The sequence below is a fragment of the Ranitomeya imitator genome, chromosome 1, assembly GCF_032444005.1.
Source record: "Ranitomeya imitator isolate aRanImi1 chromosome 1, aRanImi1.pri, whole genome shotgun sequence".
Lineage (NCBI taxonomy): Eukaryota > Metazoa > Chordata > Amphibia > Anura > Dendrobatidae > Ranitomeya > Ranitomeya imitator.
The window spans coordinates 149,607,170-149,623,814 of NC_091282.1; the positions used below are offsets into that span (position 1 = coordinate 149,607,170).

The window sequence follows — 16,645 nt, forward strand, 5'->3', positions numbered from 1 at the left end:
CTGACATCTGAACAAGACCTGGGCGTCCTGAGGATTCCTCAGACGGCCAACACTGACATCTGAACAAGACCTGGGCATCCTGAGGATTCCTCGGACGGCAAACAATAACTTCTGAACAAGACCTGGGCGTCCTGAGGATTTCTCGGACGGCCAACACCGACATCTGAACAAGACCTGGGCGTCCTGAAGATTCCTGTAATTGGGGTGCAGTTTGGATTTTTTAATGCTGCTTTGTAAGGGGGCACAAAGCCACTCCACCTATATAAAATCAATGAGGCCCAGATTTGAAGCTGACTGTGGTGTTATACTCTCAGATCAGATAGTGACAGCTTTCATCCCATGCCAGGAGACTATAATAGTCCCTGTCTAACCAACTTCCAAGACATTTATAATAACAAAAGTGCCGTATTCATATCTGATATTTTACTACATTCCATGTCAGTAAGGCAATGTTAAAAATTCCACTTTTTCTACAGAAACCAAAAAGAAGCTGCTGGAAAATCCACACAAATTGTGCTGATGTTGAAAAAAATTTGCTGTTTGAATAAAAAAAGCCAATATACTTATCTCTTCTGGTGCTTCCATGTTAACACTAGCTTTTGTGCACCTGTACTCCAGATAGAACCTCCTGCGACTGGCTGCTTTCTATGTGACACCATATCATCAGATGTACAGAGACCCCAGGGAGCCGAGAAGCGCTGCCACAGGAGAACCTGAATGAATAACATGCTGCTGTTTATTCCATATTTTGCAGATTTTGTAAAAAAATGTGCTAAAATTTGGTTTTGTTGTTTGATTACTTCTCAAGTGAACTTAAAGGGAACCAGTCAGCTACCCGAACCATGTCATCATGAAACGAGGACCACCTCTGTGGTTGAAAATCTGTCTGCGGACAATGATATGATGACCACTCCAAGGCAGGTCCCCCACTCTGACAGAACTCTCTCTGTACAAAATTTCCAAAAATAAATACTTTCACCTGACTTTGGCCATTAATCCATTTTACAATCTAAACCCACATTCAGTAAGAGAATATTTACTTTGCACCTGGATAATAACGGAAGCTCACATGGGAGGTAATAAAGGCATCTACATATTGGAAACTTTGTTTTCTTGTTTGGTTTCAGATGTTTGCATAGAAGTCCATTCATTCCTGGCAGTGTCGGGGGTCTAAGTTGTTCTCCTGGAGTTACTTACACGAAGGGCCAATCCAGCAAAGGACCTCACTGCATAGGTTGACACTTTGTGGCAAACTCCAGCATTCAATATATAATTGGAGGCCAAACGATGAAGTCTTTCTGCCCCAAATGTGTTGTAATGCCCAGGGAGCACTTTATCTACCAGACCTCTGTCCACCAAAGCCTTGAGACTTTCACAGGATCTGACGTACTCGGGGATATTACTGTAAGGAAGCCAGTCTATCATCGATCCATCGTAGGCGACGTCACCAGTGAACAGGAGCTTGCGATCTCTATCATGTAAGCAGATACTGCCACGTGAGTGTCCCGGCATATGCATCACGGTCAGCTGTCTGTCACCAAGGCTGATGATGTCCCCTGAAAAATATAAAACGTGATGGTAAGAGGTCAGCATTCATGATATTTATCCAATGTATGCCATAAATGACTGATAGATGAAGGACCTCCACTTTATCCTGAGAACTGAGCTCTATCTTGAGCCACCGGAAATGGATGGGTGGCCACAGCTCTCTGGTCACATCTGTGGAAGTTTTGAATATTGCTGTACATGTGTGGCCTACTCTCCATTCCCAGTGGCATAAAACAAGACTCCTTTCTCGAAAGAAAAGGAACCGGCATAAGAAATATATCATGTATGTCCAAGGTGAGAATTCCCCCCTCTGACACCACTTGAGGAGGGAAGCAACGTTACATAACCCCATCCAAGCTTTCAGCTGTAAGAGCCTAGTTCCATACAGCGTGTTCTTAACATTTTTATGGCCTTTTTTTGAGCATTTATGAGGCTAAAACTGCTATGGCCAAATGTTACATTAATGTCTACGGTGAAAAAATAAAATGCCTTTCACACAATTCCTATAGAGAACACATTGAAATACAAATGTGCCGTTTCCTAAGATTTTACTAAAACTGTATTATTTAGGCCAGGTACAGACCATAGTGGAAGGACTGGCCACGGGTCTCCTGACCCAAACTCATCAGCCTCATGTCAGGCTGTTGAGTTCATGACAGGAGAATTGCTGCCGGCAATGACTTTAAAGGCAGGGCTGCGGAGTCGGAGTCGTAGCCCATTTTGTTGGAGTTGAAGTCTGTGTCATGGATATTGGGAAGTCGAAGGTTTGGCTTACCGACTCCACAGCCCTGTTTAAGGCCGGCTTCACACTCAGCGTATGAAAATACGGTCTGTATATTACGGCCGTAATACGCTGAAAAGTCCCAAAAATAGTGGTCCGTAGCTCCTCCGTAGGCAGGGTGTTTCAGCGTTTTTTGCGCATGGCATCCTCCGTATGTAATCCGTATGTCATCCGTACTGCGTGTTTTTATCGAAGGCTTGCAAAACCGCCATACGGATATACAAGGGATCCATGTGTTAAAAAAAAATATATATATATATATATACTGTCTATATATATATATATATATATATATATACACAGTTAGGTCCATATATATTTGGACAGAGACAAAATTTTTCTAATTTTGGTTACAGACATTACCACAATGAATTTTAAACAAAACAATTCAGATGCAGTTGGAGTTCAGACTTTCAGCTTTCATTTGAGGGTATCCACATTAAAATTGGGTGAAGGGTTTAGGAGTTTTAGCTCCTTAACATGTGCCACCCTGTTTTTAAAGGGACCAAAAGTAATTGGACAATTGACTCCAAGGCTATTTCATGGACACGTGTGGGCAATCACTTCGTTATGACATTCTCAATTAAGCAGATAAATGGCCTGGCATTGATTTGAGGTGTGGTGCTTGCATTTGGAAGGTTTTGCTGTGAAGTAAACAGGCCGTCAAAGGAGCTCTCCATGCAGGTGAGACAAGCCATCCTTAAGCTGAGAAAACAGAAAAAATCCATCCGAGAAATTGCTACAATATTAGGAGTGGCAAAATCTACAGTTCGGTACATCCTGAGAAAGAAAGAAAGCACTGGTGAACTCATCAATGCAAAAAGACCTGGGCGCCCACGGAAGACAACAGTGGTGGATGATTGCAGAATAATCTCCATGGTGAAGAGAAACCCCTTCACGCCAGCCAACCAAGTGAGCAACACTCTCCAGGAGGTCGGCGTATCAATATCCAAATCTACCATGAAGAGAAGACTGCATGAAAGTAAATACAGAGGGTTCACTGTACGGTGCAAGTCATAAGCATCAAGAATAAAAAGGCTAGACTGGACTTTCCTAAAAAACATCTAAAAAAGCCAGCACAGTTCTGGAAGAACATTCTTTGGACAGATGAAACCAAGATCAACCTCTACCAGAATGATGGAAAGAGAAAAGTATGGCGAAGGCGTGGTACAGCTCATGATCCAAAGCATACCACATCATCTGTAAAACACGGCGGAGGCAGTGTGATGGCTTGGGCATGCATGGCTGCCAGTGGCACTGGGTCACTAGTGTTTATTGATGATGTGACACAGGACAGAAGCAGCCGAATGAATTCTGAGGGATTCAGAGCCGCCATACTGTGTGCTCAGATCCAGCCAAATGCAGCCAAACTGATTGGTCGTCGTTTCATACTACAGATGGACAATGACCCAAAACATAAAGCCAAAGCAACCCAGGAGTTTATTAAAGCAAAGAAGTGGAATATTCTTGAATGGCCAAGTCAGTCACCTGATGTCAACCCAATTGAGCATGCATTTCACTTGTTAAAGACTAAACTTCAGACAGAAAGGCCCACAAACAAACAGCAACTGAAAACCACCGCAGTGGAGGCCTGGCAGAGCATCAAAAAGGAGGAAACACAGCGTCTGGTGATGTCCATGAGTTCAAGACTTCAGGCAGTCATTGCCAACAAAGGGTTTTCAACCAAGTACTAAAAATGAACATTTTATTTACAATTATTGAATCTGTCCAAATACTTTTGGTCCCTTTATAAACAGGGTGGCACATGTTAAGGAGCTGAAACTCCTAAACCCTTCATCCAATTTTAATGTGGATACCCTCAAATGAAAGCTGAAAGTCTGAACTTCAACTGCATCTGAATTGTTTAGTTTAAAATTCATTGTGGTAATGTCTAGAACCAAAATTAGAAAAATGTTGTCTCTGTCCAAATATATATGGACCTAACTGTATATGTCAGTAGACACATATATGTATATATATTAATATTTCATCCAGCGCGATATAGCAGAAAGCCGGTAATTCAATTACCGGCTTTTGCTATCTCCTTCCTAAACCCGACATGATTTGTGACATGGTTTACATACAGTAAACCATCTCATATCACCATTTTTTTTGCATATTCCACACTACTAATGTCAGTAGTGTGTTTATGCAAAATTTGGCCGTTCTAGCTTGTAAATTAAGGGGTTAAATGGCGGAAAAAATTGGCGTGGGCTCCCGCACAATTTTCTCCCCCAGAGTAGTAAAGCCAGTGACTGAGGGCAGATATTAATAGCCTGGAGAGGGTCCATGGTTATTGGCCCCCCCCCCTGGCTAAAAACACCTGCCCCCAGCCACCCCAGAAAAGGCACATCTAGAAGATGCGCCTATTCTGGCACTTGGCCACTCTCTTCCCATTCCCGTGTAGCGGTGGGATATGGAGTAATGAAGGGTTAATGTCACCTTGCTATTGTAAGGTGACATTAAGCCAAATTAATAATGGAGAGGCGTCAATTATGACACCTATCCATTATTAATCCAATACTAGTAAAGGGTTAAAAAAAATACACAAACACAATATTAAACATTATTTTAATGAAATAAAAACAAAGGTTGTTTTAATATTTTATTGAACGCCCAATCCAATCACTGAAGACCCTCGTTCTGTAACAAAAAAAGCATAATAAACCAACAATATCCTTACCTTCCGCAGATCTGTAAAGTCCAACGATATAAATCCATCTGAAGGGGTTAAAATATTTTGCAGCCACGAGCTTTGCTAATGCAACATTGCTCATGTCTGCAAAACCCCGGAGAATGTAGGTAAAGTAGGTCAATGACCTATATTTACCTGCATTTGCAGTGAGGCGCCCACTGCTGGCTGTTCCTAGATCGTGGGAACTTTCCTAGAAAGCTCCCAGGCTCGAGATCATAAGAGGGCGCCCTCTCCTGGTTGTCCTCATATGAACTCGAGCCAGGGAGCTTTCTAGGAAAGTTCCCACGATCTAGGAACAGCCAGCAGAGGGTGCCTCACCGCAAATGCAGGTAAATATATATGTCAATGACCTACTTTACCTACATTCTCCGGGGTTTTGCAGACATGAGCAATGTTGCATTAGCAAAGCTCGCGGCTGCAAAATATTTTAACCCCTTCAGATGGATTTACATCGTTGGACTTTACAGATCTGCGGAAGGTAAGGATATTGTTGGTTTATTATGTTTTTTTTGTTACAGAACGAGGGTCTTCAGTGATTGGATTAGGCGTTCAATAAAATATTAAAACAACCTTTGTTTTTATTTCATTAAAATAATGTTTAATATTGTGTTTGTGTATTTTTTTAACCCTTTACTAGTATTGGATTAATAATGGATAGGTGTCATAATTGACGCCTCTCCATTATTAATCTGGCTTAATGTCACCTTACAATAGCAAGGTGGCATTAACCCTTCATTACCCCATATCCCACCGCTACACGGGAATGGGAAGAGAGAGGCCAAGTGCCAGAATAGGTGCATCTTCCAGATGTGCCTTTTCTGGGGTGGCTGGGGGCAGGTGTTTTTAGCCAAGGGGGGGGCCAATAACCATGGACCCTCTCCAGGCTATTAATATCTGCCCTCAGTCACTGGCTTTACCACTCTGGCGGAGAAAATTGTGCGGGAGCCCACGCCAATTTTTTCCGCCATTTAACCCCTTAATTTACTAGCTAGAACGGCCAAATTTTGCATAGACACACTACTGACATTAGTAGTGTGGAATATGCAAAAAAAATGGGGATATGAGATGGTTTACTGTATGTAAACCAGGTCTCATATTATGTCGGGTTTAGGAAGGAGAAAGCAAAAGCCGGTAATTGAATTACCGGCTTTAAAGCTATCTAGCGCTGGAAGAAATATTTATATATATTTATATATATACCCATTCTATGTGTACACATTTGTTCTACCTATTCTACTGGAAGCTGTCAGTGTGATTTTACTGTACACCGCAATGAATTGCCGGCTTTTCTCTCTAACAGCGCTGCGTATTTCTCGCAAGTCACACTGCTGGTCCGTGTGTTATCCGTATTTTTGGGACTTCCATAGACTTTCATTGACGTTTAATTTGCGCAATATGGTGACAAACGCAGCATGCTGCGAATTTCTACGGCCGTAGAAAGCCGTATAATACTGATCAGTTTAAAACGGCAGATAGGAGCAGGGGCATAGAGAATAATTGTGCCGTATGTTTTGCGAGTTTTACGGACGTAGTTTCTGCGCTCTTACGTCCGTAAAACTCGCAAGTGTGAAGCCAGCCTAAAGGTTTGCAATACAAGGATGTGTGAAACCAGTTTAACGTGCAGATTTGCCTCAATGGTGGTGTTATCCTACATGTAAGTCCAGATGTGGTAGACAATTATCACTGGAGCTGTTACTCCTAAATCTGTATGTCTTATCTATGCATTGCAAACAGTATCATCTGAAGTGAATTTTTGTAATGTACCGTATTTTATTTGTATACTGAGGTGAAGAATTTTTTTTTGTTCCTATAAAAGTATTAAAAATAATAAGCAATTACAAAAATGTTTTTACTGTGAGTCTCCCAGGTCTTGAACCCACAACTTTAACATTACAGACAGGTGCTTTGAGCTACTGAGCCACAAGCCCGATGGTACTTGTTCTGTATTCCAGGACCTGACTATATACAGATGATACTGGTAGAAATACATTGCTGTGTACAATGTATGTTTCTATATTCTAGAGGGAGAATAAGAGTTTTTTTCATCCTATAAAATTACAAAAAAAAAAATGAAAAACACGTATTAATGAAAAAAAATGTCATTTTTAATGCATTTTTTTAAAATAATAAACATCAGAAATCAGCACATAACATGGACATTGTTGGTGTCCTTGTAATCGTAACGACCAGATTCTTTATGGGGATCGGTAAATTACGTAAAAATATTAGTATGTTTGATATTTATTCTCTATTAAACCCCCCAAAATATAATAAATGTGTAAAGCTGAGGTTGTGTTCACATGTAGCATAAATGCTGCGTTCCTTCTGATTTTTATCTGCAAGGGTCCACACCAGGTGACGCAGTAACAATCTTCTCTAATTACTGTGTATTTGCTCTGGGTTTATTACGTGTATTCCCACTTATTTGACGCAATTTTGGGGCAGATGTGAAGCAGAGTTTTTTACGCTTTTTTAATTGTACAGAAAAGCTTTGATCTGCACTGAAAAATACAGCGGCCATTTTTTTCTTCATGTTTTTTCCAGAAGAAGCCTATAACGATGTCATCCGTGTGTCATCAGTGTGCACGTGTGCGCCACGCATTTTGTCCGTGCTGCAGATAAAAAACTGACATGTCTGTGGGTTTTGCATGTAAACCTGACATGTGAGCACCACCACTGAATACAATGAGTGTGCGTGTCAGTATTTGCGGTCCTTAAAAACCAGATGTGTGAAGGAGGCCTGATGATACAAAGACAAATACAATTCACAGTAACGTCTCTCCCTAGTAGGATGGTTAAAAATCACACCAGCATTCAAAATGATAGTACATCTCAGACTATAATAAAACATAGATATATAAACGCAAAACTATAGTAAATCCCAAGCAATGATAATATACAGATATAACCACTGAATGAAGTTAATACATGGATCCAATAGTTACTTATAACTATAGGGCCATTAGGATATTTATATCATCCTTCAGAGGCCGTACAAATCACACACTAACTTCACCCACAAGGTACGACCTGACGCTGCCACTGGTGTCAGGACATGATTTTTCACTGCACGCTCCACAGCGTCCAGTAGTGAACACTATGTGCGCTTGCTCGCAAAGCAAAAATAAATTTAAGGACTGGCAGCCTATAAAATACAACTGCCGGCCCAAGCATTGTGGTTCCTGAGAATCCGCCCGAGGCCGGAGAAAAGTTCACCAAGGGCCGTGAATGGAATCCGGCCCACCATGTCACTTTACACAGCCCGCGAGGTCAGAAGACACTTCACTGATCCGACCCGCGTACTGGGAGAGTGGAGAGCCGGTCGGAGCAGTGTTGAAGTGTGCACTGGAGTTCAAAATTTGAGATGGCAGCCGCCACCTGTGCTGGCGCCACTCCTCCTAATATGTACTGGCTGCATTCTACGTCTACACAGCCAGTGCTTGGCAGATGGGACGGAGCCGGCACAGGGATCTCTGATGCAATCTTTGAATCTGATCAGATGCAGCGAGCGGCAAACGGGACGGAGCCAGCACAATTAGCAGGGCCATCTTTATCAGAGTGAACAGTGCACTTCGTGAACGAAGTCAGCCTGCACAAATGGTGAACTCCATGAACGCAGTCAGCCAACACAAACGGTGAATGCAGTGATCGTAGTCAGCCAGCACAAAAAGTGATCGCAGTCAGCCAGCACAAACAGTGAACGCAGTCAGCCAGCACAAACAGTGATCGCAGTCAGCCAGCACAAACAGTGAACGGAGTCAGCCAGCACAAACAGTGAACACAGTCAGCCAGCACAAACAGTGAACGCAGTCAGCCAGCACAAAAAGTGAACGCAGTCAGCCATCACAAACAGTGAACGCAGTCAGCCAGCACAAACAGTGAACGCAGTCAGCCAGCACTTTTGTGTGGTTCCATCTCTGAATCAGAGCAGACGCAGCCAGTACTTAGCATAGGGAGCAGTCCACCGTGGACTGTTGAGGTTCGGCACAGCTCTCTTAGCCCTACTACTCAGGTACATTGCTCTTAGCCCTACTACTGAGGTTCAGTGCTCTTAGCCCTACTATCCAGGGACAGGGCTTTTAGCCCTACTACCCAAAAACAGCTCTTTTAGCCCTAGTACTCAAGGAAAGCTCTCTTAGCCCTGCCACCCAGGGACAGTGTTCTTAGCTATACTACCCAGGGACAGCACTCTTAGCCCTACTACCCAAGGACTGCACTCTTAGCTAGTGATGAGCTTCTATACTCGTTGCTCGGGCTTTCCCGAGCACGCTCGGGTGATCTCCGAGTATTTGTTAGTGCTCAGAGATTTAGTTTTCATCGTCTCAGCTGCATGATTTGCGGCTGCTGGACAGCCTGAACACATGGGGGAATTCCCTAACAAACAGGCATTCCTCACATGTATTCAGCCTGTCTAGCAGCCATAAACCATGCAGCTATGGCAACGAAAACTAAATCTCCGAGCACTAACAAATACTCGGGAGACCACCCGAACGTGCTCGGGAAAACCCGAGCGACGAGTATACTCGCTCATCACTACTCTTAGCCCTACTACCCACGGACAGCACCCTTAGCCCTACTACCTAGGGACAGCTACCATAGCTCTACTATCTGGGGACCATGCTCATAGCCCCACTACCTACGGATAGCGCTCCTAGCCCTACTACCCAGGGACAGATTGCTTATCCCTACTATCCAAGGACAGCTCTTAGCTCTACTACCCAAGAATAGCTCTTTCTGTCTTACTACCCAGGGACAGCTGGCTTAAGCACTACTAGCCATGGACAGCTCTTTTATCCCTATTACCCAGTAACAGCACTCTTAGGTCTACTACCCAGAGACAGGGTTTTAACTTCCTAGCCCTACTACCCAGGGAAAGGCCTCTTATAGCTAATGGCCAGTCCATGCTCATACCGTGTTGCATGGACAACTGCATGAGCCCTTACAATTTCAACTGGCCCTTTAACGGCAACCATAATGCTGATGTGGCGCTTGGTGAAAATGAGTTTGGCACACCTGTTATAGGGCATAGATACAACGACTGATTGCAGGTGCTCTGTAAGAAGTATACAGAACCAAATGCTTAATAAACATTGCAACCACTCCAGTATGTGTTGGGCATAAAAGGAAAGATAAATACCCAATTATCACTGGACTCCCTGACGCGCGTTTCGCACTATGTCTTCTGAGATGGTTTAGTGAATCCTGCATTGATCAGGGGGCTGGACACGATGACCCTGGAGGTCCCATCCAACTCTAACATTCTATGATTCTTTAAAAAGACATCTCTGACCCCTAATAAGACATAGGGGTAAGGATTATCTTAGGTGTACTACATATATAGGCCAAACATCTGCCTCTAACATTCTTTGTGGTAGTGCCAAGATAAACTAATAATATTCACTGTAAACCATTGGAACAAAAATTTCCTCTATGCGTTATTTCCACAACATAACTGAAGTAGATCAGTAATTATATTTTCCTATGCTTTAATGACACACGCTGGTATTTCTGCTGGTCCCTGATGACGGAGCGCCAAGCACTACATCCAGGAAACCCTGAGATCATCCTGCCAACAGTTGCAAGTAATTATGCGCCAGGATTTAATATGCACAGCCACGCTCCACACAACATCACATACATAATGAATGATTACTTTTCCATGATTATTATGTCAGTGTGAACAAACATTGCAAAGTTATTATACGAGAAATAAGTTGGTACTCCCAGAGATGTGAGCGCACACAGCCCATCACTTCTATGTGTCTGCTATCCACTTAAGAGCTGCTTTCTGAGCAGGCCGATAAAGGGGTGAGCACTTCTGTTCGTATTATGGCAAATCGATGAGAACAAGTAAATGCTTCCACTGTGCAATCACGGTGGAGACTGTAATATCTGCAGGATCTGAATGTGCTTTCCTCAAAGGATCAATAAGAACGGTTTAGGTTACATACTTCTGGAACATCATGTCTTGTTTCTCACACATTTACGTATCGGTTATATGCTACTTTATATGGATGACTACAATGTATAAACTGACCATAATCCACCACGTTACAGCTTGTCCACTCACTTAATGGGGTGGGTTCTTGAAGACCACCCATTTCATAAATAAATCTGCATTGTTGACTTTGTATGTCCAGCTTCAAAAACCGGCAGCAAAGAAATGTTGGGAAATGTAGGATTACATGCCGGTCATTCAGCTACTGGCCAACCAAGTAATACATAGAGGCACCAGCTCCACCAGACGGAGAGACACTCTTTGTTAGCTGTTCTCTACTCTGACAGACTTATTGTTAGGTCTCCCAGTAGCCATCTCCCGAGATTTCAGATGGGCACATCGGCAATATGAGAAGATGTTGATGAAACCTGTGAGATTTTTTTATTGCTCTCAAAGACTGACAAGACCTGTCACATTATCACAGAAATTGTATTATATACCTTGTAAAATCCTTGAGTTTCCCCGATTCTGCCACTATATTCCATTTTGTGTAGCGTCGCTCCATTGCAGAGATATACACATTTGTTGCTCTTGGAGTGCAATGTGAAATCTCTGCTTCCAGTTCAACTTGGTCGTATCTTCAGAGTCTACTCTGGGGGCGTGCACTGTCCCCCCTTCCCTCAAATGCTGCCACAGCTCAGTATCCTCTGACACTGTCAGATCAGCTGCTGAACTGTGATTGGCAGTGTCTGGGGGGGAGAGGGTGAAAGCAACCCCCTCCCCCCCCCTTCCCCGAGAAGACTCTGAAGAAACGCCCAGTTGGACTTCAAGCAAAGATTTCATACAGTGCTCTCCAGAAAAATCAAACGTGAATATCCCTACAATGGAGCAACTTAGAGCAACACGGAAAAGAACACAGGAATCAGGGGAGCTTAGGAATTTTTACATTGCATTTAACTCAATTTATTTTTTTAGAAAGTGATAAGCCCTCTTTAAAGGGAACCTGTCACCTGAATTTGGCGGGACTGGTTTTGGGTCATATGGGCGGAGTTTTCGGGTGTTTGATTCACCCTTTCCTTACCCGCTGGCTGCATGCTGGCTGCAATATTGGATTGAAGTTCATTCTCTGTCCTCCATAGTACACGCCTGCACAAGGCAAGATTGCTTTTCGCAGGCGTGTACTATGGAGGACGGAGAATGAACTTCAATCCAATATTGCAGCCAGCATGCAGCCGGCGGGTAAGGAAAGGGTGAATCAAACACCTGAAAACTCCGCCCATATGACCCAAAACCAGTCCCGCCAAATTCAGGTGACAGAGTCCCTTTAAGCCAGATGAGATTGTCAAAAATAGAAAGATTATGGAGGCTCCAGGAAGGACATTTGAATATTTATTGTTGCGCCCCCTTCACTATTTTCCCCTGCATAGTAACTGAAGCACAGCCCTATTCAGGTGAATGGAGCCACAACAGTTCCCTGCACAGATGGTGGCCAGGAGTGCGGCTGTGCAGGAAAAGCACAGCACTGAACCAGCCCTTCAGTCTCAGGATGAAACGTTTAATATGTATCACGATCCAGCCAAGAACAAGAAAAGATCTTCAGTTCTGTATCTATTACCCAAGTGAACACTGTCAGCTGCATTTATGTTCATGTCTGGGGCTGGCCTCCACCAAGGTATGAGAGCTGAAATCATCGGCGTAGAACACAAGCCACTAATTCACACTGATGCTTTGTGTTACACTTTAGTGGTCTGGTAACTTGTGCAATCCTATTGTATGTGGGCAGTCACACCTCCATAGAAAGCAGAATGTGCAAGAACTTCAGCAATATAGTCACTGATAATAACAACAATCAAAATAAATAGTGCTAAAAATGTCCCTCATGTGGCAAAATGCTATGTTAATCCCTAGAACAAAAGTACCATAGAACCCAAGTATATGACGTCAAATACATAAAGGGCCCCAGCCATCATTTGCCATTTATTGAAGTCACTTTTCTTTTTTCGTCTTCTGGTATTTGCTGATATTTTATGCCCAAAATTCTTCAAACTGGTCCATGAATTTTGAGCAAATTCAAAAATACTCTATATTTTGGCTTAAAGAGATTGTCCAGTGCTTAGCATTGATGACCAATCCTTAGGATAGGTCACTGATGTCTGATCAGTCGGGGTCCGACACCCTTGCCTATCAGCAGATATCAATGTCGGCCGCTTGAAGCACTCGATTGTGGAGCAGGCCGTCTGCTGATAGTGGCTGCCACAGGTTACTCTTATTGATTTGAATAAAAAGCAGATATGTTGTACCCTGAGGTGGCCGTTAGTGAGTACTTCCAGTTCCAGCTGGCAGGCACTGCAGTATACACTGATAGCTGCTGGTCGGTGCGGGTGCCGGGTGTGGGACCCCAACAGATCAGACATTGATATCCTTTCCTAAGGATAGGCCATCGTAGTGGACAACCTCTGTGTTTGTGACTTTTTAGCACCGAAAAGTTCAAATCCTTTAGAAATTTGTAAAAACGCGCCAAACTGAAAGCTCCTGCAGAAACCTTTCTCAAGGTGTGGACTGGTGCAGTGAAATGTGCCCAAACAAAATGGCACATTAGGTTAAATTGGCATTTTATGAATCTGTCTAAAACATCTGGATATGTAAAATAGTCGAGGAAAAATAATAAAGACTTCAAAAAATAAACAAAACTTAAAAGTGGTGCACAATGTAGAGAATAAGGTGCAAATACTAAAGCCACTAATAGGTAATTACTCCCTAAAAATGGAGAAACACCAACGACGAACCAGGGCTAAAGACGAACCCTTGTGTCACCAATGTGAAATCCACAAGAATCTGGGAAATGACTGTCAGTCCATGTGGAGAGGCGGTCACGGACGGGGTTGAAGACCACCCGAATTCGTGACTGAACGACCTTCTAGGGGTCCGTCTGTTCCGGGGTTTGACTTTGGATGTTGAGAAATATATTTTATGATATTTTCTTCCACGTGGATTACTCTAAAGGAATAGAAGACGCTGACGTGGTATTTCTGAGGCCTCGCACATGCCGACACTAACTACATTCATCGTTTCCATCCAGAATTACGGTAGATCACGGCTTTCATGGCCTGGAAACTCAGCGATTGGGAGATACAGAAACTGCAAAGTTTCACCAATCACTTTATGGAGGAAGATAGCGAGATAGCGGTCAGTCAGAACTTGGCCCCCCATCGTCAGGATTACCGGGGTCCCAGGTCTTAGACACTGACTAAGACCTTTACAGTGCCTGTAGCCGATGATGGGGGTCTGCCAGCCCTCCTGACCAGTCTGTGTAGTTACCATAGAAGGACAATTCGGGGACAGTGCGCTGCTCCTCTGTTATTCCCCCTGGAAAATGATAACTACCTTCTGTCCCCAGTGTGACACTGCCCAATCAGTGCAGATCCAGGGTCTACCGCACCCACCCAATGGTCAATGTCTAGGGGGATACCAGGATCCTCACACGCCTGCTGCCCCCTACTGGCAGGAATCAGTAAGGAGCAGATGTAGCTATTACCGTCCTCCAGGATGTGGCTGGGGGTCACCGCCTGCACCTTGTACTGACTGGCGCTCCAGCCGGGCGTCGGGGGCTTCACCACCTCACTGTCAGACAGCCACGTCACAGTCTCGAAGTTGTCTCCCCGGATCAGCGCCTCCGCCTCGTCCCGGTGCACCGCCACCTGCTCGAACTGGTGCAGGCCGCCGGCGTGATCGAAGTGAACGTGAGTGGCCACAGCCATGAGTGGTCGGCGCCCGGAGCCCCCGTCCGTGCCGTGCGGGAGCAGCCCAGCCGCGCTCAGGTACTCCGGGAGGCTGCGCAGCCCGAGTCCGGTGTCTATGACCAGGTCCTGGTGGGAGCCGCGCACCAGCCAAATGTTCGCCCGGTTCCCCGACTCATAAAAGCGCTCCTGTATCCAGAACACGCCGTCCCCCAGGGCCTTGTGCGCGTACCACTCCAGTGCGGCCATGGCGGGACTCCCCGGGCACGGGGCACACACCGGGCACACACCGGGCACGGGGCACACACAGGGCGGGCGCACACCGGGCACGGGGCGCACACAGGGCACGAGGCACACACCGGGCACGGCGCCTGTTGCAGTCAGCACCTCGGGCAGCGCCCTCACCACTCTGTAATGATAGTGGAGTTTCCGAACCAATAGGAGACGAGCCCTGATAATCGTCATCGGTGGGCGGACCAATGAGAAGGCAGCACTGGGGAGAGCGTCTGTGTACAGCCGTCACTTCTGAGCCACACAGAGGAGATCGCAGTGGTCGGACCTGCTCATACTGGTACTGACCAATCAGGTGCAGTAATGAGGACACATATGCAGCGCCACAGAGATCTGGTCATTGCAGTATGACACTCTGCCACTAAGGGGAGTGATGGTACGTCTGATGGCACTGAAGGAATTCTCCTGACCAGGTATTACCAGAACACATTACACTTCACACTCCAGCCACTAGGGGGAGAAAAAGGCTTTATTTATTGGGCCACTCCTCACACTGGTAAAACTAGGGGCTGGGGAGGAAGTTAGTCAGAAGCTGACTGGGTTGGATTCAGGCAACATCCCGTGGCAGGGGGTGTTGCGGGGAGAAGACACAGGGGGGTCCCTGTCAGGCGTGGGAACCTGGCAGGAGCCTAGCGAACAGAACAGAATGTTACGGAACCGCGCCTGCACTTCCTTGCGGCGGTATCCTAAGAAAGAGACAAGAAAGGGAAGGATATTGTGGAACAGTGTAAACGAGATCAAGCAAAAAGGAGTACCAGTAGGAGTCGTGCCGTGAGACCGAGGCAACATCTTACTGAGGCGTGTAGCCAGTGGCCGGAACACAGCGGGAGTAACTGACTTCAGGCCTTACTTCGAACTCTGCAGGACAGTTAATTATAGGTTGGCTGTCTACCTTAAATTTCCTAAGAAGACATAGGGGGCAACATTGGGAGAAAGGCGTCTCTAGGGTCCTGGAAGACCTCCAAGCCTTCCCGTCATACGGGTGCGTCCTAGCCAAAACATACTGGGGGACGAGAAACTAGTAACATCTGGAACAAAAGAGAGAGAGAGAGAGCTGTAGAGAACGAAAGAGAACAGCAGTTGTGAGGACTATACCGAATGCTCAGCAGGGTAGGACTACAACACACAGGCGCTAGTGGTGGGCAACGATTTCCATCTGCGAGGGAAACTCTGGAAGTGCCCATCAGACCGGCCTGTCTCTGATAGCCCTGTTAAACGTGCTCTGGATTGAGGATCCTGAAGTCTTCAGTAAAGAGGTAAAGAGACTGCAACCTTGTGTCCTCGTTATTGACTGCACCTCACACCATCGCCATCCACCTCACTGGGAAGCCCTGGGGACATACTTCACCTGTGGGAAGGTATACCATCCAGCTGCCATTCCATCACCCCAGCGGACCCCATAGCAGCATCGGTCACCCTGACCGAACACCACAGGTGGCGTCACGAACCCCTGACAGACTGCACCACCTTCATTGGACGCCCCTTAGCAGGGTCGCGGACCAGGTCTAGCCACCGTGACAGCCTCGGAACCGAACAAGAGAGGCCCGGTACTGAGAACTCGTGGCCCTGTGTCTGGGGGCGATCCAACTTGGCGTCACGAACAGGATCCTACTTAAGCCTGAGAATCAGGTCATGTGTGCCTTGGAACTGTGACT

The 16,645-nt window shown here is 45.3% G+C and overlaps 1 protein-coding gene across 1 annotated transcript; it reads right to left on the reverse strand.

Annotated features, from left to right (window-relative positions):
* Positions 1–402: 402 nt before the first annotated feature.
* Positions 403–15,106, reverse strand: MBLAC2 (metallo-beta-lactamase domain containing 2). The gene is made up of 2 exons (XM_069751709.1): positions 14,498–15,106; positions 403–1,556 (listed from the first exon to the last, which is right to left on the reverse strand). The coding sequence occupies exons 1-2, from the start codon at positions 14,946–14,948 to the stop codon at positions 1,171–1,173; spliced, it is 837 nt and encodes a 278-aa protein (XP_069607810.1). The 5' UTR covers positions 14,949–15,106; the 3' UTR covers positions 403–1,170.
* Positions 15,107–16,645: the final 1,539 nt, after the last annotated feature.